Below are 25,380 nucleotides of genomic sequence, written 5' to 3' on the forward strand. Positions count from 1 at the left end.
CACCAAACCCTACTCGACTCATTTTCTTTTGTTGTCCTTTTTTTTTTTTTTTCTGTTTTTGGGTGGGACACCAAGAAACCCCTAAAACTCTCCCAATGTACAAAGTTGGAATATTGCCTTGAGAGAGTTAGGTTAAAGATCCCCATCATAAAGTGCTTCTATCTATTTATTTCAATTTTAATGGATTGTCAAGCACAGTGACTTCCCTTTAAATCTTACTATTTTGCAAAAGAAAATTAATTCACAAACAAATGTAGGTTATTGATTAAAGCACTATTACTACAAAGATATTTTCAAATCACGTCATGTGTTATTGTTCCGGATAATTTATTTATTTCTTCTTTTTGTGAAGAGTGCAGAAAGGTATGAATGTTGCACAGGCAAGGGAGGTAGAATGAAGCCAAGGCAAGGCAAATCTTTCGGTAGGGCATTTAGGGTTTTGGGATGACAAGAACAAGGCAACATTTCCAAGTTTTCACTCTTCATTCCTACTCCATAAAGCAGTCAGATTGCTGCATTTTGAGGAGTAAGAGATAATTCCCTGGACCTAAAAAGAACATAATTATTTTCGAACAATGAATATTACATATTCCAAGTATTCACGTAGTTCAAACATACATGCATTATGTAGAACTTTTATGGAGAAATTGCTGCCCTAATCAGCTCAGACAACTTGGATTCTGACAATCCCCAACTCCAAATACAAAGTTTCTATTCCAGCTTTCTAGAGAGTAATATCAATATTCAAGGGGAATGAGAGAAGGGTGAAAAAAAATTCCGAGAAAATTTACTGCAAGAAATTATGAACAATTATCATGTACCAGAAAAATTATACATTTAATCTAGAAGATATACTGTCTGGTCAACATCTCATATGATAACTTTGCTTCTCCTCAAAGTAAGCAATAAGAGGAAAATTGAAAAGATGACCACCAAGTATGTAGCTGGTAATGATAAGAACATGATTAAGCGCATACACATAACGTATTTATATCATTGATTCTCTGCACACAATTGAGATACGAGCTCAACAACTCCTCTCATGGATGCATCATTCTGCGAAAAATGAACTCATTAAGAGCATAGAAGCAGAGCTGCAGAGGATAATCGAGCAAAAGAAAAACAATTGCATGTGCTGGCCAAAAATTGTCTCACCAGGTATACAATGTCAAATGCATCAAGGTAACTTTTGAAGGACATCTCTGTATTATTATTCCTGACAAGAAAAAGAAATTAATAAAAAAAAGGTATAAACTATATACAAATAACATATAGAATATGCCTTATATAACCTTCCTAATTTTTAAGTTCTTGCTTATTTATAAGTTTGGTCAGTCAGGTAATTGCAAATTAATTGTCCATCAAATCACATAACAGTTGACATACTTGAGAACACAAAATATGATACTCAATGAAAAAATATATACATCGAATTTTGCATGAAAAGTACACATGAATGAGTTCATTACTTGATTGTATCTAAAGAGTAACTTACAGAAATCCAACTGCTATCCGGTTTTCATAGCTCAGACCATCAGACATGCCCAGGTCTCCAACATGATCTCCAAGAAGTAACACATTAGTTCTTTGCTTCATCAAGACACTATCAGGATTATATCCATTAGGATACCTGAATTTGTCATGAATAGGAGCAGCCATATCCAATGCATGCTCATTCTTGTTTAGCACATGAATTGTCTTTCCTGAGATTGGTATTAATTGCAGCAAAGCAGGACAGACCGAGGATTAGAGAATGAAGAATAAAATTAATTAATAAAATTGTATAGAGGGTGAGAATGGGTTTTGTTTCCGGTAATAAGATCAAAGAATTGCCATGCCAAGTAACAGGTCGGAAAATGGATGCACACTACATCAAACCATGCTGAGAATGCTAATATATGGTCAGATCCTTTTTTTGGCTGCGCTGGGTTGCATAAGAACTTGCCAACTGACACGACAGGAAATCATATTGCAGCAGAAAGACATCAACACCCCTGTGCCATGAAATGGCAATCCTCAATAAGACCATTGATTCATCTTGGATTCACTTTTTCCTATTCCTATGCCAATTTAATTGAAAATACAGATAAAGTTGTTGGTAACTTCTAAACAATTCACAATCTATTTTGCACTTTATATATATAAGCTTTCTCATGATTAATACCATATACTTATAAAGATTTAGCCTTCTCCATGGAAGCAAAATGTCCATGTAGGACATTACATCTTTGTTGTTGTTCTTGTTATTGTATCAAGATTTAACCTAATATTTTCAGGTATACTTGGTTTTAGAATTACTTGATCAGTATCTTTGGCCCTTCTAAATTTCTGAGCTTGTAACTTGAAATTACCATTCAATACACATGCATATACAAAGTTTTAGGCTATGACATTTATGTTAAAGAAAGCAAAACCATATGACATAAGGAATGCAGACTTGTAAACAGTTTAAGATAAGGTCAAACAAAAAAGGCACAAAACTTACCTTTAAAGGCAACAAGGCAGCCTTTTTCATCAAAGACCATTCTGTTGGAAACAACTTTGACATTCTTGAAAGATCTATGTAGTTTCTGCCTAAAAACCTAATAAATTATTTTTAAAAAATTTAATAAGGAAAAAAATTTCTGCATTGCAATGTGGTTCATAAACTAATAAGAGCATAGAAATTCCACTCAATCAGAACCTCTTCAATGATGTCTGCAAGGCCTGCGGAAAAGACAAGGACAGGCACATCTAGTTCCTGCACAATGAGCAAAAGAGTTTATTTAGTTACTCTTACGAGGACCCAGCATGAATCTTCATATGTTTTATTTAGTGAACTATGAAAATTTTTGTGTGTAAACTTAGCAGCAGATACTGAAAGGAAAAGTCGAATTTTACCAGCAGAGTGTCTCCCCAACCTGTGAGCCCACAAGTAAGATCAAGTTTCTCATAGCCATGTGAGAGGAGAGTTTTTGGAAGGGATATCTAGAACAAATAACATTAGCTTTTTTTTATCTTGATCACCTACTTGCTTGTGGATGGAGGCAGCATGACACTTTGAGAGTGAGCCATGGAAGCCATACAAGGGTAAATAGAGCAATTCCTCTTCTTCTTTTTTTCCTTCTCATGGGTCTGGCAAAACCTTACTTGCTAGTTAGACTTAGGCAGTTTACGTTCCAAATCCTCTTCCTAATCCTATCCTTCTCTACCAACACCAAGATGGCAGGTCCGTCCCTACTTATCGAAGGTATCTGACAATTGGAAAAGTGACAGCCAGCTAATACCCAAGAATTCCAAGATAAAGGGAGATCTAACAGCTGTGAAGCCTAGTCTACTTTCTCCTCTGTTCTTTTCAATTTTGTTTACCTCCTATTCTTTACTATCCCTGTCCTCATGTGCTCCTTTTTCTCTCCAGGAGGAGGGACCTGGGCAGCAATCTCCCGCATCCCCTAAAATAGGCAGAATAAAGAGAATGGTTCCAAACAAAGAGACCAGGGTGCACAATGACCAATGAGGCAACCTTATTACAGTAAGGGCCACAGATAGGATAAGACAAGAGACCAGGTCACCCAGATTTTTTAAGCTCTTCAATGATGACAACTGCCAATCCAATCAGAGCACTGGTTGAATTCTAAATCCCTGGTATTCATGGAAAAACCAAGTACTCATACTATAAGACTTGAAGGAGAAAATCTCTGTGTTACGTAACAATAGCCAATTTACAAAAAAAGAGATCTAGTTGCCAAAATTGTGGTTCAGAGGATAGATAAATTAATAATTCCATGCTTGTATCTGTGGTGGCTGAAATTGTGTTAAACATAACAGCGTTACATTAACTAGTGTCTATAGTACTAACTAAATCTCAATGATAATAGCTATCATACAAGTATAATTCCTTTTCCGCTTCAAAGGAATATTATGATTTATAATACACAGTCTCAAGTCTAGCAGAATGGCAGTTGTTGATGTGGCCTAGGTAGCTTTTTTTCAAACTACACAGCAAACAAAACATGGCATCAATCTATAAAAGAAAATAAAGAACCCAAAGGAGCTCCTTTAGAAATCTTGCGAGGAAACCTTTTCAAAACCATAGTGGCTATTATAGAAGTTTATGAGCGACGCAGAACATGCCTTGTTGTAAGTCGAAGCCCACAACTTTCAACAAGTAAAAGAAACTAGAGAAACTACAACATAAAAATCCTACACGAATTCTATCAGGGTAGCTTAAAATAATAAAATCAACTCAATAGTTATGTATTGCTAGACCATTTATGAATTAAAAAATAAAACTTTAAGCAGCAATTTAGTCCACTTAACCATTGATGAAAAAAACAGTATAACGATGAAATCTTCTTGGAATTTAACATATGATCAATAATTATACAACCAAAGAATGTTTTGTGCTCAATTAGTCAGCACAATCTACATATAAACTAAGTGCAACCAGAAGATCAAGATATTGAAAAAGTAATGAGTCTGCACAATGTACATAAAGAAGGCAACCAGAAGATCAATACAAGTGGGCTACTATTTCACATTCATCCAGTCTAAACTGTATCAACTATTTTAAACTAGCCATTCCAAGAGCCTCTTTTACAGAGAAAATGTTGACAGATCTGTTGATGAGCATGATAAACAAAGATTTTTTGTTACACTAGATTAATTTCTGAAAATCCACCCTTCCACATTTCATATATAATGAATCGCTCTTGTTAAAAGATAAGAGACATCCCCAGTAGGGGTCTCTTCTTTTTTCCTGTGCTTTTATGTGTGCGTTGGTCTGTGGGTAACGATTCGGTTGTGGGTTAAGGGGTTGCAAATATCAAATACCTATGAATAGTTCAAGCACCTAAGACACATTTAATCAATTTAATACATTTAGGAAATCCATGATCAGCATTCAACATCCACCAAATAAACTCATAAGATTGCTTTTGATGTCTATCAGTCTTGACATGATGATAGGTTTGCTTTTTTTAAAGAGGAACATTATGATATAAGACAGTCCAGTTCCACCACAGCCCAGAAGATACAAACTGTACTAGTTCTATGATATCCTAAAAGGTTATACCAATCATGATCATTCTACAGTGAGTTCCAGCTCACGTACTGCTTAACTGCATGAACAGAACAAACCCTCACAGGATCTGTGAAATATTAGACCAACCTTAGTTATATGAGATTCTAGGTACATATGGCCACTTGACAAATTTGATCTTCAACAAGATCATAACCAATCTTCTTAACAAGCAACCATTTGAAAGGATAAAGTGAGTCGAATGCTAGCTTTAGGATACAGGATACTTCACGTGCTTCGAGTGACTACAAATAAAGAAAGCTGGCTAGCGTTAAAGTCTGGTGAAATGGCTATTCTAGCTTAACATATTTAAGCAAGCTACTCTGCTGCCAATATCTATTGCATAATGCATAAACATGTATATTGGAATATGGAAATATGCACACCACATTGTCACGAACGGTCGTCGCGCACCCGCAACAACTCCGTTCAACGAACCGTTCGTCGCTCACACCTGCATGTATAGCTGCTTGACAGCATGTTTTCTCTTGGTTTTGGGTCATTTTGCTTGTAAATATGTAAATTCGAACAAGCTGCAGCGTTACAAAGCGACCGCTCACCGAACCGGGCAAAACAGCCCCAAAACAGCCCAAAACAGCTCCGTTTTCGCGTGCCGCGAGAGGGTTGCGGAGAACTGCCTCCGCTCACCAAAATGTCAGCCATCTCAGACCCCTAGAACCCCCCGGGTGGCACAGGGCTGGATGGGGCTTCGGTTATATACCGGGCGTTGAACTCTCTTTCGCAAGTTCGCACGTGACCTTTACGGGAACTTGTCTTCGCGCCCGGGACCAGGTGAGCAGCTGTTTGTGGGCTTGCAGCTGTTCGTTCATCCTTGAAAGCCTTGTTTTTCTCCCTCTCCCTCTTTTCTCTTGTGCACACAAGGTGTTCGTCGAATTGCTTGTAAAGCTTCCCTTTTCGCGAGACTTCGGGACTTGTACGTTGCTCGTTCTTTCGAACTAACCAACTTTCTCTTTTACAGGTCCTTCGGGACTTGCGAGAGGTTACAAAGTGGGCTGATCCTTGCGGAGCAATATCGCAAGGGCGAAGCGCGACTTAGGCAACGCAAGCTAAGTTCGCGTCTTTGCCACAAGGGTAACTCGCTACTTAGGCAACGCAAGCTAAGTTCGCGTCTTTGGCCGCAAGGGTGCCTCACGCCTTAGGCAATTCCAGCTAAGGTCGTGACAACATGTTACTATTTAAGATGAATAACTAAAAAAACACATTGATAACAACGTACTACTTGAAAGAAATAGTGGTGAGGTAATATGAATGATCAAATTGTAATTTTTAAGCACCAATACAGCTAACTTTTAGAGAACAGTCCAAAAATTTGTAAAATTGGTTAGTAATCTTCCAAATATTCTATGCTGTCCTTGGCTAGGTGCCTCGACAATAGGAAATATCCTTTAGCAGGACCTATATTAAACAGAATAGTTTATGCTAGCTCCTAATCATGATGGCTAGTTCAAATAGTAGTACTATTTATTTCACACCCATTAAAACTAATGCCCATTATTAAGTTTTAAGTCTATGGTAACTAACTATGGGATAAGTCTTCATGGGAAGGAAAGGCTGATAGAAACAGTGGCCATGTAAAAACCTAGAATCGAGGATCAAATAAATGAAAAGATGATTCTGAAGAAACTTTCTTCCAAGCACCAGTTAAAAAACCTTTCTAATTTGTCAAACAAATTATTTTCTTATCTAGATCTTCTTTAAGAAATAGCCTCAGATTCTATTCAAGCCATCTATAAGTGGTTTTGTACATGGCGTTACTAACAGGGTGAGCTTATAGTGACATCATATGAGAATCAATATTGATCATATTACTTAGTGGAAGTATATGCATGTCGTGCTTGCCAATTAAGTGTTTATTGCTTAAATCATCAAAAATACCAGCTTATGATGCTTTAACTTGCCATTACAAGTCTCTCATTAAAGTTTAGTAAATAAGGGTAAAATAACGTGAAAAAATGGCTTCTATACTGGTTTTGGCAACTGGTCAGACCGCTAAAATACTGATAAAACAGGTGCAACCTATCTATATAGCTTGGTATCATAAAAATAAATAAATAAATACCAACCAGTACCAACAAATAGGTTGGTTCTATGTATTTCCTGAATTGTCCTTATAAATAACTGATTTATATAGGTTAGTCCAATCAGTATTCCTCTTCTAAAGCAACCTTAAAATTTTCATTACATATTTTCTGAATTACCAATCATTGTAAGTGATTTTTATGGAACTAAAGTTCTAAGATACTATAAATTTATTTTGTATTTCATGAATAAAATGCTTTACTATTTAATTCTGACCTCACCCCTAAAAAGTTATCCATACTTTCTATCTCCTCATGTCCTAGCAATCAGGATATGGGAAAATGAATCAAAAACAATGACAAGCTCCAAAAAACACTTGTTTAATACTAATTAGGTAAATTGACATATCCCAAAAGGTCATATACAAACTCCATACCTCCAAGAACTCAAACAGCTCAACAACACCATCTCTAAAAGCAATTGTAGCCTCAGAGACAGATTTCTTTATTGCATCATAGGTAACACCTCCCTCAATAAGAAGAGCATGTGTCTTCTCCCACCTGCAGGCTCAAAGAACATCAAGTTTTAAAGTTGCAGGATATGAAATCTTAGGTGCCTGTGCACTTAACCAACTCAAATGTTAATTAATTAAAAATGAGTAAACAAGTAATACAGTTAAAGGTACACCACATGGCAGGAATTTGTCAGCATGGAAGCAAATAATAAATTTATGACTTTTAGTAAGTTTTCTTAGTACTTAAGAAATTTAATAAACAACAGATCCACATAACTGAAGTGGCCAAAGAAGGACCAAGTAATGGTCTTTTCATCATTACTAATTTAAACATGCAAGTCCAGTAATCCATAAACAGGGTATTCACATTTACTGAAACTTTCTTCCTAGTATCAACTATCCGCTATCAGGTTAGACATGGAAACAAAGTCATTATTCTAAGTGGTGCATTAAGTGTTTAGGATGGCCTGTGTGAGCTATGACATAAGATATTATATGAGCACCATCCACCCCACAAGTGCTCCTTCTGTATGCCTTATTTTGGGGGCTTAGCATGCATGATTTTGGCTCCTGGCTAACATGCTGTTAAGTCAAAACCATGTATGTCAGACTCGTTGGTGCTTCTGGATACTTGCATGATCCCTTTTCTGGGATTGAATAAATATATACCAACCTGAAACACTAAAAAGTTGCTTAACTAATTGGTTCAGGCAGGTTTGGTTCCTACAATATGGGAGAACTCATGACAGTTATTGCAATATCAAAGCTTTATCATAGGGTCATATGTTTAGGGTCCCAAGTTCTTTCTTACAAGCTTGAAGTTCACATACAGATGTGATACCCCTTTTACTAAGAATCTAAAATATTGGCATAAGTGCTTCATGAAAGCCAGACAATCATGGTTTAAACTTTTGGGAAAATCTTTTGGGAAAACATAAGCCAAAGAAATCATGAATTATAATTTGCTTCCCTTAAGACTAAGCTTTCATGTTATAAACAACATAGTCGATCTGCTAAAGTATCACCAACTTGACTACACCATGATTTGTTGTTATTATGTTTTACTTGCATATGTAAAGTCCATCATGAATTTCATGTGCTTTTGTTAGTTTTGAACTAATCATACTTTTTTATCGAATTTGTAGTTAGAATACTAAGATTCTAACTAAGAAGATCTAAGGGTACTAGCTGCTAACCAATATGAAAAGACTTGCCCTTGGTACATTTACGACCAAGAAATGTGAGTCTGCCCAGGCAAAAATCAATCATGGCCAACATTGTAAACCAAAGACATTCTGAGGCAACTAGAATAGCCAACAGATAATGTAGGAAAAAAAAAAAACACTAAAGAACTTATCGACCAGTGACAACTGCGTTTCAAGCTCTCAATATAGGCCAACACCACATTAACAAGATGTGACCAAACAAGTAATTTTCGGAAGCAAGGACATCCGCATACCATTCTTCCATCAGCTTCGTTTTCTCCTCGATGGGAATGGTTGGCGAGATCTCCAAGGGATGATAGTATTCATACAACGCCTGCCTCTTGGCATCATACTCCGCGTTCCCCTGCTGTAGCAATCCATGGCTAGCTAACCACAACAAAGCCAGGAAACCTAATCAGAACCAACTCCATTTCCACGTACTAAATCAGAGGAAGGGATTCATGCAACCTACTCTGCCCACGGCGGCCATCAATCCAGTACCTCGTGAGCGTGCCGTCAAAATCGGCAATCACCTAAAAGTTTCAAGAAATGGGCAATAGATCAAACACTTAGGTTGCATAAACAAAGGGGGAGTAGAGGACAAAAGATCGGGCTCCTCGCCTGGAGTTTACTACAGCCGGCGCACCGGATTGCGGTCTTCTTCTCCTCCAGCGACTTCGGGTCTCGGACGGCGACACCCGGCGGCGACATGGTAGTGGAATCCATCGAACCTCCACCGGCTCGCGGAGTTCCCGGACGGAAGCACCGGAATGCAGGGGGAGGGAAGGTTGTGGGAGGAAAGCAGGGGAGGGCGATGGAGGCGGCGCTTGCGAGACTGGCGGCGTGGTGGATGCGGCAGAGTCCTCCGGGCCTCATTAAGATGGGCCGGGCGAACCGAAACCGTAGCAACCGATTTCGCCCCTCCGGGCTTCGTGTTGTGCGCTTCTTATTCTAAATTATTTACCACATTAGCTAAATAAGGAAAAAAAATTCCGTAGGTAAATTTTAAATTATTTAACATTTTAAAAAAAATAAAAAAAAATCATTACATTAAATGACATGAATTCGAACACAATAATGTATTAATGCATTATCCAATTCGAATGTCTCAATAGATATCTAATTATTTAGCATATTATCGATTATATGAATGTGAGAAGGTTTTTCATCGATTTATTATTATTTTTCTGACTGATCTCATCATTTATAGGAAACGGTGAACTACATAATTTCTTGTTTGAGCATCATAAGCACGTCTGCATCCATCAAATATTTGCATAGGTTTTGATTAATCGATTGCTTGATTTTTTTTTTGGTTCTCAAGAATTACAGCATCAAGTTGTTTATTTTATTTGTTTTCTTCGTCGACAGAGAAGACAATTACCAATTGTTTCCTGTAAGCGAATAGTAAATTTACCCACACGGAGAAAATGCATTAGTAACACATAAGAACTACGGCTATATTTGATAATTTCTAAATCTTTCTTGAAAGATCAAACAATATCAATTGGAAACATATCGGTGAGCATTGGAAGTCATAGAATGCGCATGCACAAGGTCGTGAATGGCCTGCAGTTTCAAGTCACAGAGCTTTGCTCTATGAGAGTACCATGGTGAAGATGGTTGTGAGAGTAGCTCATAAGTAGTAAACTAAATGCGAACTGAGGTCGATTGGTTCTGCTTATCGCTGAGCGCACTGCACACTCTGGGCACCTCCACGGACATCATCATCATCATCATCATCATCATCATCATTCTCATCCTCCTCGTATGCCTCCTGAGCCTGAGCTTGCTTCCTACTCATCTCCTCCTCCACGTTAACATCATGTAATGTTGTTTCCTCGCACTCATCCAGCTCCATGTCGGTCATCTGGGATACAGGTTTTGGAGGAAGCACAGCCTCGAGAGTTTTGCACTGATCTGGTGTCAGTGAATCCGGGAAGTCCACCGTAATGTGGATGTAGAGCTTCCCCCTCATGAAGGGTCTCCGGTACATTGGCATTCCCTCGTCATTTGTTGCCTTGAATTGATCTACATCGATAGCAATATGTCATTGATTTAAAGCCTGGAATGAGCATATTAAACTTTTGAACAGGCTAGTTTAAATTTCATACGGGGCTTCACAGCTTCACCAGTGTTCGACTTGATGAATAGTTTAGTTGCCTGTTATCTAAATGGGTTAAAACGAACTGGAAGCCACAGAGAGCTTTAGTACGGGATAATGTGTGCTACTAAAAGATATCGCCTCCCTTTCTCTTGAACTTTGGAAGATCCTTCTGCTGCAGTACAAACACTATCTCCGGTAACCGTGTCTGGCTACAACACATATGAGCACACAATCTAGGTTAGCACATCAAGAACAACAAGAAACTAGACATAATTATGCATGGATTAATGTTTTTCAGAACATACCGCCTCATCTGCTTCTCCAGGGAACGAAATCTTCTAATCGTTCTGATTTCTTTTCTCAACTATATCTCAGCTTTTTCTCTCCCTCTCTCACTCTTCAGCATTTGTCGAGGTCCTTTAAATAAAAAGAATCAAAGATAGGGCATCGAAGCGACGTTTGAGAGATCCAAAGGAGGGCTGCCAAAACTCCTTGGCCTGTCTCAAGATATGACAACTCATCCACACATGAATGAGAGAGAGAGAGAGAGAGCTACACAGCAGCGTCCTTGAAGCTAGTAGTTTGCAGGATAAAAACCTAGTTAATAATTTAATAAAAATTATATTAATGATCAATTATCATTTGATACATAAATATCATGTAACAATTATCGTAAAAGAAAAAAAATTTAGATCAGCCCCCACCTGTTTATCAACAAGAAAAAGAGTCCAAGACAAATTGACTGTCTTTTCGCTCACATGAACCAGGTATAAAAGTTAATTCTTGATGCTACGTTAAGAGGCTCTTTATCGGATGGATCAAGTCAAAAAAAAATTTTCGACCTCAGTCTTAGTCCAAGTGGCACCTTGGAAGCTCGACACTTCCATCTCGGAGCCACTTTAGTCACCACCTCGAACATTCCTATGCTCTCATGTTTAGACCATGTTGGGTTGAGTTAAATATTGATAACAATTTTCTCTAACATTTTGGTGCTAGAAAGGTGGCTTGATATCATAGGAACGTCTGCCCCGTCAATCCCCCTAATGAATGCTCCAATGATGAGGCCCTGCCTCCGACCCATAGTACTTTTACTCAATAAGGGTTGCTTCTATCCTTCTCTCAGATGGATTTGTCCACTTCGGTGCAAATGTCGGCACGGTACTAGCATATTTTCAATGAACTAAGCCTTTCGCCCCTAGGGTTAACCTCAAGCCACCTACTTGTCCTTGATGATATATTCCTAAACCTCACCTGACAGGTGCAGATATGAATGGGCACGATGTAGGCCATCGTCCCACTCTTGCCTTAGCTAGCCCAACAAGAATGTCATCAACTCAACCACGATCAATACCTCAAATGCCATTAGCTTAGTGTGGTGCCAACATTTTAAGATCACCTAAGGCTCATGGAATTGTCGGCCAAGGGAGTGCCCCACTCTCCAACCGTGGAATTAGTGCACCGCCACACCATCGCTCTACTTGTATCCGAGACCCAATTAATGGATTTGATAGATGACTCTCTAAGGATCTAACTATGGTAAATGGACCAATATCTAGAAGAGATGTGATGAAAGTTTTAGTAATCCATAGGGGAAAGGTCAGACAATCTCACCTCAAGTCGATCCCCATTCACTCGAAACATCTAAGATGAGTCAATCCTGATGAACTTATGCCTCTCGTCACTTGAGGTCTTTGATTATAGTATCGACCCAATATGTCGCTCTATAACACCTCGAACACCCTGATGTGTTGCATCTTCCCAATAATGTTAAGAGGTTTGGCATAAGAATGATACACTCGCTTGAATTTGCTCTTAATCAGCTCCTTTACTTAGCTTGCAAAGGAGTTTTAACTTTACTTCCTCGCGAATGTGTACCCCGAGGCTATCGACAATAATGCTTCTCGAACTCGAGCAAAGGGAGAAAGAAACACTTTCCAAATTCGTCGCTCGATTCATTAGCAAGATCTAAGACATGCAAGAAACTCATCTGTTACTTGTAATACAGGCCTTCATGATGGGACTCAAGCCTTTTCACTTCTTTTAGTCATTGGTGGAGAGGCCACTGGTGACAATGCCTAAGGTGCTCTAGAGGGTCGACCAATATATTATTACTGAGACAATGGTCTCGAGTAAGCATGAAGAGACACGCAAAAGGAGACAGAAGCGATTATCTTTAGCCCCGACCCCGATGTCACCACAGCGAAGAAGAAATGATTGACCAAAGCTGCCTCGCTCGAGGTTCGAGTCAACTCCCTTGAGCATGACTAGAACCAAAGTTTTTTTATAAATAAATAAAAAAATACTCTTAAAATACCCTCAATTAATGAAGATACCATTGGAAAGAATGGACAAATCTAAGTATTGTTGCTTCCACCATGATTATTGTCATGACATGGATGATTGTCATAATTTAAAAAAGCAAATTGAAAAACTCATTCATCGGGGACACCTCAGCAGGTTTGTCCGGAGGCACTAAGAACCATCGCCCTGACCTTAGGGTCGATGAAGAGACGGATTGACGTCATCATCAATGGACCTACCTTGAGAGGAGATAACTCCTTGGGTCGCAAAACCTACACCTAAGCTACCATAAAAAAGGGCTCAAGATTCAAAGATGACTAAAAAATAATCTGGAAGAAGTGACAGAGTATCTCAACCCAAATCATGACAATAGCTTGGTGGTCTCTATGGGGATGATTAATGCCAAAGTGAAGAGGGTAATGATCAACACAGATAACTTATCGATATCCTCTACTTAGACATCAAAAACTTGAGCTCTCAACTAATGATCTCACCCCTATGACTTCTTCGTTGACGGGGTTCATTGGCAACTTTATTTCTCCTCTTAGGACTATGAGCTTACACATCATGTGTGGGACGAGCCCTGCTCTAAAACGATGATGACCAAATTTATGATGGTTAACATCTTCTCAGCGTACAATGCGATCATAGGTCGACTCATGCTCAATATGTTGTGGTATTGACCTACCACATGGTGAAAAAATTCATAATAAGGAATAGTGTCAAAGAGCTAAAAAGCAACCCAAGGAAGTCATGCCAGTGTTATCTAATAGTGGTCTCCCTACTGAAGAAGGCCCAGCCCAAAGCGCTACCGATGGAACCCCAAAACTTTGCCAAGTCTCACTCACATCCAAAGATGATGAAATCATTAATCGAGGCACCTTTATATAACGCTCATCTCCTATGTTGTTAAAGTTGAGGCAACAATTTACAAAGAGAAGCAAACGCAACTCATCAATTTTCTTAGGGAGAACACCCAAGTGTTTGCATGGTCACCGAGAGACATGCCGGAAATTGACCAAGACATGGCCCAACATCACCTAAACATCTCTCCTATGTCCAATGAAGCAAAAGCCTCATATGTTTGCTCCTGATTGCCAACTGGTGATTAGTGATGAAGTGGACAAGTTGTTAAGAATAGGGTTTATTACCGAGATGTAGTATCTCTAGTGGCTTGCTAATATTGTACTAGTTAAAAAGTGTAACAGAAATTAAAGGATGTGTGCTGATTATATTAATCTCAATAAGGCAGGTCTAAAGGACAACTATCATCTCCCCTGGATCAATCAGCTAGTTGATGCTACATCGGGTCATGAGCTCCTCACCTTTATTTATACATTCTCATGATATAATCAAATAAAGATATCATCATAGGATCGAGAATATCATCTCCTTTATCATAAACCTGATAAGGAGAATATATTGCTATCAAGTCATATCATTTGGGTTGAAAAATGTAAACCTGACATACCAAAGGATAGTAAACAAAATGTTCAAGCACTAGATCAGGAGGAATATCGAGTTATACGTAGATGACATGATGGTCAAAAGTAGAATGACAAACTCACATCTAGTGGACTTGGTTGAGACATTTTAAATTCTGAAGAGATTCAGTATACGCCTTAATCCATTTAACTATGCTTTCGGAGTCAGCTTAGAAAAATTTTTCGTATTTATTGTTCACTAGAGAGAAACAGATGCAAACCCCAAGAAAGTGCGAACCATACTGGAGATGCTTCTATCTATTTAATTCTCCATAAAATTCTCCAACTATATAAAGTTGGAACATTGACTTAAGAAAGTTAGGTTAAAGATCGTCATAAAGTGCTTCTGTCACGACCCGGGTATGATGAACTAACTTTCCAATAACTCCATTTTGGTCCGCATTCTCCACTTTCGATGTGGGACTAATGAGATATTACAGCTTCTATCTATTTATTTCGATTTTAATGGACTGTGAATTCCCTTTAAATCTAACTGTTTTGTGAAAGAAAATTAATTCATAAACAAATTTAGGTTATCGATTAAATCGCTATTACTACAAAGATATTTTCAAATCACGTCATGTGTTATTGTACCAGATAATTTATTTATTTCTTTTTTAGAACAGTGCAGAAAGTTGTCACTCATCATAAATAAATAAATAAATTTATTTATTTATTTCTTCTTGCAATGACAAGAAGAAGGCATTCACTCATCATTCGTACACCATAAAGCAGTCAGATTGCTGCATTTTGAGGTGTAAGCGATACTATTGTATTAGTATGTGGTTATTAGACTAGAATAAGCTATTATTTTGAATAATTTATTTAAAGCATCCTCAGTAATCTCTTTTACCGTCTCTAGGAATAATTTGTTTTTTAAAATATTCTTGTATTAATTTGACAGACTAGTTTGACCAATGAATCATGACTCGCGGTTTGGTCCGATCAACGTCCAACTTTAGACAATTTGTTCTTAAATTTACTGTTTGATCCACTGGTCCGACAGGACGAATCGAGTCTGATGCACAAGACTCCCTTAATCCACAACCAAAGAACAATATTATCAGCGCCGACGCTCCTAATGCTCTAGACAGATCTTGCTGTTGTCAAACCTCCAGCCACCATACGACATGTTAAATTTGGTTGGATAAGCAAAACACCCAACAGATCAGTTTGACTTAATCAAGGTTTTTGTCAGTTGACTGTCGTAAACCCTCGGGCTAGAATAACACAGACAACTAATTTTTAGTATACAAAGGCTGTAAGACTATGTAGTGGTTTCTTAAAGTCTGCAACAAGAGTTGCATGCAAACAATGCATATTACATAATCCAAGTATTCACACAAAGTACAAACACACATGCATCATGTAGAAATTGTAGCCTTAATCTGCTCAGCCAACTTGGATTCTGACAATCCCCAGCTCTAAATACAATGTTTCTATTCCAGCTTTCTAGAGAGTAATATTAATATTCGAGGGGAATGAGAGAAGGGCAAAAAAAAAATTCCGAGAAAATTTACTGCAAGAAATTATGAACAATTATCATGTACCAAAAAAAATTGATTTAACGTAAGAAATTATGAACAATTATCATGTACCAGAAAAATTATGTATTTAATCTAGAAGATATAATTTCTGTTCAACATCTCATATGATAACTTTGCTTCTCATCAAAGTAAAAAATAAGAGGAAAATTGAAAAGATGACAAAGTATGTAACTGGAAATGATAAGAACATGATTAAATGCATACACATAATGTATTTATATCATTGATTCTCTGCACACAATTGAGATACGAGCTCAACAACTCCTCTCATGGATGCATCATTCTGCGAAAAATGAACTCTTTAAAAGCATAGAAGTATATGATAATTGAGCGAAAGAAAACAATTGCATGTGTTGGTCAAAATTTGTCTCACCAGGTATACAACGTCAAATGCATCAAGGTAACTTTTGAAGGACATCTCTGTATTATTATTCCTGACAAGAAAAAGAAATTAATAAAAAAACGTATAAACTATATACAAATAACATATAGAATATGCCTTGTAACCTTCCTAATTTTTAAGTTCTTGCTTATTTATTAGTTTGGTTAGTCAGGTAATTGCAAATTATATATGGAAGTAGCACCTGTAATTGCAAATTAATTGTCCATCAAATCACAGAACAGTTGACATACTTGAGAACACCAAATAAGATACTCAATGAAAAAATATATATACATCGAATTTTGCATGAAAATTATACATGAATGAATGAGTTCATTACTTGATAGTATCTAAAAAGTAACTTACAGAAATCCAACTGCTATCTGGTTTTCATAACTCAGACCATCAGACATGCCCAGATCGCCAACATGATCTCCAAGAAGTAACACATTAGTTCTTTGCTTCATCAAGACACTATCAGGATTATATCCATTAGGATACCTGAATTTGTCATGAATAGGAGTAGCCATATCCAATGCATGCTCATTCTTGTTTAGCACATGAATTGTCTTTCCTGAGATTGGAATAATTGTAGCAAAGCAGGACAGACCGAGGATTAGAAAATGAAGAATAAAACTCATCAACAAAATTGTATAAAGGGTGAGTATGGGTTTTGTTTCCGGTAATAAGATCAAAGAATTGCCATGCCAAGTAACACATGTAAGAAAATGGATACACACTACATCAAACCATGTCGAGAATGCTAACAAATGGCCAGACCCTTTTTTTGGCTGCCCTGGGTTGCATAAGAACTTGCCAATTGACACGACATGAAATCGTATCGCGGCAGAATGACAACAACATCCGTGTGCCATGAAATGGCAATCCTTAATAAGACCATAGATTCATCTTGGATTTACTTTTTCCTATTCTTATGCCAATTTAATTGAAAAGACAGATAAAGTCGTTGGTAACTTCTAAAACAATTCACAATCTATTTTGCAATTTATGTATATAAGCTTTCTCATGATTAATACCATATGCTTATCAAGATTTAGCTTCTCAATGGAAGCAAAACGTCCATGTAGGACATTACGTCTTTGTTGTTGTTGTTGTTGTTGTTATTGTATCAAGCTTTAACCTAATATTTTCAAGTATACTTAGTTTTAGAATTACTTGATCAGTATCTTTGGCCCTTTTAAATTTCTGACCTTGTAACTTGAATTACCAATTGAGAGGAAAGGTCCAACTGCAAATAAGACACGAACAAGCAAAAGGATTCAATACACATGCATAGACAAAGTTTTAGGCTATGACATTTATATTACAAAAAGCAAAACCATATGATATAGTGAAGTGAACATGCACAGACAAAGTTTTAGGCTATGACATTTATGTTCAAAAAAGCAAAACCATATGACATAAGGAATGCAGACTTGTAAACTGTTTAAGATAAGGTGAAACAAAAAGGCACAAAACTTACCTTTAAAGGCAACAAGGCAGCCTTTTTCATCAAAAACCATTCTGTTGGAAACAACTTTGATATTCTTGAAAGATCTATGTAGTTTCTGCCTAAAAACCTGATAAATTATTTTTAAAAAGTTAATAAGGAAAAACTTGTCTGCATTGCAATGTGGTTCATAAACTAATAAGAGCATAGAAATTCCACTCAATCAGAACCTCTTCAATGATGTCTGCAAGGCCTGCGGAAAAGACAAGGACAGGCACATCTAGTTCCTGCACAATGAGCAAAAGAGTTTATTTAGTTACTCTTACGAGGACCCAGCATGAATCTTCATTTGTTTTATTTAGTGAACTATGAAAATTTGTGTGAAAACTTAGCAGCAGATACCGAAAGGAAAAGTCCAATTTTACCAGCAGAGCGTCTCCCCAACCTGTGAGCCCACAAGTAAGCACAAGTTTCTCACAGCCATGTGAGAGGAGTGTTTTTGGAAGGGTATTTGGAACAAATAACATTAGCTTTTTTTATCTTGATCACCTACTTGCTTGTGGATGGAGGCAGCATGACACTTTTGAGAGTGAGCCATGGAAGCCATACAAAGGTAAATAGAGCAATTCTTCTTCTTTTTCTTTTCCTTCTCATGGGTCTGGCAAAACCTTACTTGCTAGTTAGACTTAGGCAGTTTACGTTCCAAATCTGCTTCCTATCCTTCTCTATCAACACCAAGATGGCAGGTCCGTCCCTATTATCAAAGGTATCTGACAATTGGAAAAGTGACAGCCAGCTAATACCCAAGAATTCCAAGATGAAGGAGATCTAACAGCTGTGAAGCCTAGTCTACTTTCTCCTCTGTTCTTTTCAATTTTGTTTACCTCCTATTCTTTACTTTCCCTGTCCTCATGTGCTCCTTTTTCTCTCCAGGAGGAGGGACCCAGGCAGCAATCTCCTGCATCCCCTAAAATAGGCAGGATAAAGAAGGGTTCTAAACAAAGGGACCAGGATGCACAGTAATCAATGAGGCAAACTTATTATAGTATGGGCCACAGATAGGATAAGACAAGAGACCGGGTTACTCAGATTTTTTAAGCTCTTCAATGATAGCAACTGCCAATCCAATTAGAGCACTGGTTGAATTCTAAATACCTGGTATTCGTGGCAAAACCAAGACTTACACTATAAGACTTGAAAGGAGCAAATCTCTGTGTTACTTAACAATAGCCAATTTACAAGAAAAACAGATCTAGTTGCCAAAATTGTAGTTCAGAGGATAGATAAATTAATTCCATGCTCATATCTGTGGTGGCTGAAATTGTGTTAAACATATCAGTGTTACAGTAACTAAGTGTCTATAGTACTAATTAAATCTCAACGATATTAGCTATCATACGAGTATAATTCTTTTTCCGCTTCAGAAGGATATTATGATTTATAGTACACATTCTCGAGTCCAGTAGAATGGCAGTTGCTGATGTGGCATAGGCAGTAAGATCTCTTTTTTTCAAACTACACAGCCAACAAAACATGCCATCTATCTATAAAAGAAAATAAAGAACCCAAAGGAGCTCCTTTAGAAAGCTTGCGAGGAAACCTTTTCAACACCACAGTGGCTGTTATAGAAGTTTATGAGTGATGCAGAACACGCCTTGTTGTACGTCTAAGCCCACAACTTTCAACAAGTACAAGAAACTAGAGAAACTACAACATAAAAATCCTACACAAATGCTATAAGGGTAGCTTAAAATAATAAAATCAACTCAATAGTTATGTATTATAGACCATTTATGAATTAAAAATTAAAACTTTAAGCAGCCATTTAGCCCACTCAACCATTGATGAAAAAAACAGTATATTGATGAAATCTTCTTAGAATTTAACATATGATCAATATTTATACAACCAAAGAATGTTTTGTGCACAAGTAATTAGTCTGCACAATCTACATATAAACTAAGTGCAACCAGAAGATCAAGATATTGAACAAGTAGTCTGCACAATGTACAAATAGAAGGCAACCAGAAGATCAATACAAGTGGGCTACTATTTCACATCCATCCAGTCTAAACTGTATCAACTATTTTAAACTAGCCATTCCAAAAGTCTCTTTTGTGGAGAAAGTGTTGACAGATCAGTTGATGAACATGATAAACAAAGATTTTCCATTACACAAGATTAATTTCTGAAAATCTGCCCTTCCATATTTCATATCTAATAAAGTGCCCTTGTTCAAAGATAAGAAACATCCCCATTAGGGGGTCTCTTCCTTTTTTCTGTGCTTTTATGTGTATGATGTGTGTGGGTGATGATTCGGTTGTGGGGTAAGGGGTTGCAAATATCAAATATCTGAGTAGTTTGAGCACCTAAAACACATTTAATCAATTTAATATATTTAGGAAATCTATTATTAGCATGCAACATCCACCAAATAAACTTGTAATATTGCTTTTGATGTCTATCAGTATTGACATGATGACAGGTTTGCTCTTTTTAGGAGGAACATTATGATATAAGGCGGACGTTCTACAACAGCCCAGAAGATACAAACTGTACTGGTTCTATGATATCCTAGAAGGTTGTACCAATCATGATCATTCTACAGTGAGTTCCACAGCTCACGTACTGCTTAACTGCACGAACAGACCAAACATCACAGGATCTGTGAAATATTAGACCAACCTTAGTTATATGAGATTCTAGGTGCATATGGCCACTTGGAAAATTTGATCTTCAACAAGATCATAGCCAATTTCTTAACAAGCAACCATTTGAAAGAATAAAATGAGTCGAATGCTAGCTTTAGGATAGAGGATACTTCACATGTTGTGAGTGATTACAAATAAAGAAAGCTGGCTGGCATTAAAGTCTGGTGTAATGGCTATTCTTAAATAACATATTTAAGCAAGCTACTCTGCTGCCAATATCTATTGCATAATGCATAAACATGTATATTGGAATATGGAAATATGCATGCCACATGTCACTATTTAAGATGAATAACAAAAAAATACACATTGATAACAATCTACTACTTGAAAAAAATAGTGGTGAGGTAATATGAATGATCAAATTGTAATCTTTAAGCACCAACACAGCTAACTTTTAGAGAACAGTCCAAATATTTGTAAAATTGGTTTGTAATCTTCCAAATATTCTATGCTGCCCTTGGCAAGGTGCCTAGACAATAGAAAATATCCTTTAGCTGGACCTATATTAAACACAATAGTTTCTGCTAGCTCCTAATCGTGATGACTAGTTCAAATAGTAGTACTATTTATTTCATACCCATTAAAACTAATGCCCTTTATTAAGTTGAAGTCTATGGTAACTACCTTAAATATAAGTCATGGGAAGGAAAGGCTGATAGAAGCAGTGACCACATAAAAACCTAGAATTGAGGATCAAATAAATGAAAAAATGATTATGAAGAAACTTTCTTCCAAGCACCAGTTATAAAATCTTTCTAATTTGTCAAGCAAATTATTTTCTTATCTATATCTTCTTTAAGAAATAGTCTCAGATTGTATTCAAGCCATCTAAAAGTGGTCCTGTACATGGAGTTATTAACAGGGTGATCTTATAGTGATGTCATATGAGAATCAATATTGATCATATTCCTTAGTGGAAGTATATGCATGTCGTGCTTACCTAAAAAGTATTTATTGCTTAAATCATCAAAAATACCAGCTTATGATGCTTTAACTTGCCATTCCAAGACCGCTAAGATACTGATAAACCAGGTGCAACCTATCTATATAGCTTGGTATCATTAAAATAAATAAATAAATACCAACCAGTACCAACAAATAGGTAGGATCAATGTATTTCCTGAATTGTCATTATAAATAACTGATTTATATAGGTTGGCCCAATCAGTATTCCTCTTCTAAAGCAACCTTAAAATTTTCATTATATATTTTCTGAATAACCAATAATTGCAAGTGATTTTTATAGAACTAAAGTTCTATGATACTATAAATTTATTTTATATTTCATGAATAAAATGCTTTACTATTTGATTCTGACCTCGCCACTACAAAGTTATCCATACTATCTCTCTCCTCATGGCCTAGCAATCAGGATATGGAAAAATGAATCATAAACAATGACAAGCTTCCAAAAAAACTTGTTTAATGCTAATTAGGTAAACTGACATATCCCAAAGGTCATATGCAAACTCCATACCTCCAATAACTCAAACAGCTCAACAACACCATCTCTAAAAGCAATTGTAGCCTCAGAGACAGATTTCTTTATTGCATCAAAGGAAAGGCCTCCCTCGATTAGAAGACCATGTGTCTTCTCCCACCTGCAGGTTCAAAGAACATCAAGTTTCAAAGTTGCAGGATATGAAATCTTAGGTGCCTGTGCACTTAACCAACTCAAATGTTAATTGTTAATTAAAAATGAGTAAATAAGTAATACAGTTAAAGGTACACCACATGGCAGGAATTTGTCTACATAGAAGCAAATAATAAATTTATGACTTTTTGGTATGGTCAAGGTTCGCTGTACCGTACCGACGTTTCGACCTGGACTCGGTACGGTACGGTATGGTACCGGTGTATCAGACGGTACATTAGGGCATACCGAGCAGTACGCCCTGGTGTACCGAATATTTTTTTATTTTTCATACTGTAGCAGTGCTACAGTATAGTACTGTAACACTGTAGCGGTACCGGACGGTCCGCGTACCGATAACCTGTCGGACCGGTATGTACCGCCCGGTACGGGTGGTACACTTCGGTACGACAGACCTTGGGTATGGTATCTTAGTACTTAAGAAATTTAATAAACAGCAGATCCACATAATTGAAGTGGCCAAAGAAGGACTAAGTAATGGTTTTTCCATCATTACTAAATGAAACATTCAAGTCCGGTAATCCATAAAAACTTTCTTCCTAGTATCAAGTATCAACTATGAACTATCAGGCTAGAAATGGAAACAAAGTCATTATAATAAGTGGTGCATTATGTGTTTAGGATGGCCTGTGTGGGCTATGACATTAGTTATTATATGAGCACCATCCACCCCAGAAGTGCACCTGCTGTTTGCTTTCTTTTGGGGGCTTAGCATGCATGATTTCAGCTCCTGGCTAACATGCTGGTAGGTCAAGATGGAGGCTTTCCTCAAGCTACCATCTTTGTCCTGGTAATTTCATCTTAACATAACTTTTTTTCACCTTCAGACTTGGCATACCTACAACCTATAGATTAATCAATTAACGAATCGATGTGATCTTGATAGAGTATGATTTATGAAATGCTTGGCCAATTAGACATGTATTATGATGATCCATCAATTTAGAATCTTCAAGTCAAATCCATGTATGTCAAGACTCGTTGGTGCTTCTGGATACTTGCATGATCCCTTTCTGAAACTGAATAAATATACCAACCTGAAACAGTAAAAAGTTGCTTAACTAATTAGTTCTGGAAGGTTTGGTTCCTACGATATGGGAACTCGTAACAGTTATTGCAAATTCAAGGCTTTATCATAAAAGTCATATGTTTAGGGTCCCAAGTTCTTTCTTACGAGCTTGGAGTTCACATATGGATGTGATACCCCTTTTACTAGGAATCCAAAATATTGGCATGCTTCATGAAAGCCAGACGATCATGGTTTAAAATTTTGGGAAAACACAAGCCAAAGAACTCATGAATTATAATTTGCTCCCCTTAAGACTAAGCTTTCATGTTATAAACAAAATAGTCAATCTGCTAAAGTATCACCAACTTGATTGCCATGATTTGTTGCTATTATGTTTTACTTGCATATGTAAAGTCCATGATGAATTTCATGTACTTTTGTTAGTTTTGACCTAGTCATACTTGTTTTCAAATTTGTAGTTAGGATATTAAGATTCATGTGCTTGCTTTCATTGAGCAAGGATAACAGACTATGTTTCATGACTATATTTCAGACTAATGTATAAGAATATCTAAGGGTAATAGCTGCTAACCAATATGAAAAGACTTGCCCTTGGTACATTTACGACCAAAAAATGTGAGTCTGCACAGGCAAAGAATCAATCATGGCCAACATTGTAAACCAAAGACATTCTGAGGCATCTACAATAGAAAACAGATAGTGTAGAAAAAATAAGCTAAAGAAATTATCAACCAATGATAACTGCGTTTCAAGCTCCCAATGTAGGCCAACACCATATTAACAAGATGTGACCAAACAAGAAATTTTCGGAAGCAAGGACATCCACATACCATTCTTCCATCAGTTTCGTTTTCTCCTTGATGGGAATGGTTGGCGAGATCTCCAAGGGATGATAGTATTCATACAGCGCCTGCCTCTTGGCATCATACTCCGCGTTCCCCTGCTGTAGCAATCCATTGCTAGCTAACCACAACAAAAGCCAGGAAAACCTAATCAGAACCGACACCATGTCCACGTACTAAATCAGAGGAAGGGAGCCATGCAACCGACTCTGCCCACGGCGGCCATCAATCCAATACCTCGTGAGCGTGCCGTCAAAATCGGCAATCACCTAAAAGTTACAAGTAATGGGCAATAGATCAAACACTGAGATTGCATTAACAAGGGAGAATAGAGGACAAACGATCAGGCTTCTCGCCTGGAGTTTAGTCGGGCCGGCGCTCCGAATTGCGGTCTTCCTCTTCTCCAGCGACTCCGGGTCTCGAACGGCGACACCCGGGGGCGACATGGTCGTGGAATCCATCGAACCTCTACTGGATCGCGGAGTTCTCGGACGAAAGCACTGGAATGCAGGGGAAGAGACGGTTGTGGGAGGAAAGCGAGGCGGAGGAGGGCGATGGAGGCGGCGCCTGCGAGACTGGTGGCGTGGTGGATGCGGCAGAGTCCTCCGGGCCTCAGTAAGATGGCGCGGTGGATGCACCCCCCCGGGCTTCGATGTTGTGCGATTCTTAATTACTTAACATATTAGCTAAATAAGGGAAAATTCATTACGTAAAATTCCTAATTACTTAATATTTAAAAAATAAAATAATTAACTTAAATTAAATAACGTATAATGGTCTGCATAAACTTTGAACTCAAGACCTATCACTTGTATAATAATATATAAAACAATTCTAATGTCTCACTAGAGACCTAAGTATTAATTACTTTTTAATCTTTAAATATATTTATTATATGAATGTTAAAAAGTTTCTTTATAGATTTATTATTTTTGTCTTATAGATTTTACCATTTCTAGGAAATGATTGATAAGGGACAACTTGAACCATCCAAAAAGATTGACACGTGGGCACCTCCACCTCAAACACCAATTGCGACATGTATTCACGT

At 37.4% G+C, this 25,380-nt stretch overlaps 3 protein-coding genes across 6 annotated transcripts; all 3 read right to left on the bottom strand.

The window, feature by feature from the left end:
* Window positions 1-765: 765 nt before the first annotated feature.
* Window positions 766-9,750, bottom strand: LOC103982964 (uncharacterized). 2 transcript variants are annotated; one of them, XM_065105913.1, is made up of 8 exons: window positions 9,291-9,750; window positions 9,073-9,201; window positions 7,536-7,659; window positions 2,684-2,740; window positions 2,486-2,582; window positions 1,496-1,703; window positions 1,156-1,216; window positions 766-1,056 (listed from the first exon to the last, which is right to left on the bottom strand). In XM_065105913.1, the coding sequence occupies exons 2-8, from the start codon at window positions 9,081-9,083 to the stop codon at window positions 994-996; spliced, it is 621 nt and encodes a 206-aa protein (XP_064961985.1). In that variant the 5' UTR covers window positions 9,084-9,201; window positions 9,291-9,750; the 3' UTR covers window positions 766-993. The 2 variants fall into 2 exon arrangements, with proteins under 2 accessions (XP_064961985.1, XP_064961984.1); XM_065105912.1 differs by having other exon boundaries at window positions 9,073-9,205; window positions 9,291-9,749.
* Window positions 9,751-10,361: 611 nt separating this feature from the next.
* LOC135609208 (dnaJ protein homolog 2-like) lies at window positions 10,362-11,129 on the bottom strand. The gene is made up of 2 exons (XM_065102309.1): window positions 10,933-11,129; window positions 10,362-10,849 (listed from the first exon to the last, which is right to left on the bottom strand). The coding sequence occupies exon 2, from the start codon at window positions 10,818-10,820 to the stop codon at window positions 10,500-10,502; it is 321 nt and encodes a 106-aa protein (XP_064958381.1). The 5' UTR covers window positions 10,821-10,849; window positions 10,933-11,129; the 3' UTR covers window positions 10,362-10,499.
* A 5,174-nt stretch (window positions 11,130-16,303) lies between these two features.
* On the bottom strand, window positions 16,304-24,702 carry LOC135610894 (uncharacterized). 3 transcript variants are annotated; one of them, XM_065105915.1, is made up of 8 exons: window positions 24,567-24,702; window positions 24,318-24,450; window positions 22,281-22,404; window positions 18,320-18,376; window positions 18,123-18,219; window positions 17,006-17,213; window positions 16,631-16,691; window positions 16,304-16,540 (listed from the first exon to the last, which is right to left on the bottom strand). In XM_065105915.1, exons 2-8 carry the CDS (start codon window positions 24,326-24,328, stop codon window positions 16,478-16,480), a joined length of 621 nt encoding a protein of 206 aa, XP_064961987.1. In that variant the 5' UTR covers window positions 24,329-24,450; window positions 24,567-24,702; the 3' UTR covers window positions 16,304-16,477. The 3 variants fall into 3 exon arrangements, with proteins under 3 accessions (XP_064961987.1, XP_064961986.1, XP_064961988.1); XM_065105914.1 differs by having other exon boundaries at window positions 24,538-24,641; XM_065105916.1 differs by having other exon boundaries at window positions 24,318-24,446; window positions 24,567-24,594.
* Window positions 24,703-25,380: the final 678 nt, after the last annotated feature.

Source organism: Musa acuminata, chromosome BXJ2-4 (assembly GCF_036884655.1).
Source record: "Musa acuminata AAA Group cultivar baxijiao chromosome BXJ2-4, Cavendish_Baxijiao_AAA, whole genome shotgun sequence".
Classification (NCBI taxonomy): Eukaryota; Viridiplantae; Streptophyta; class Magnoliopsida; order Zingiberales; family Musaceae; genus Musa; species Musa acuminata.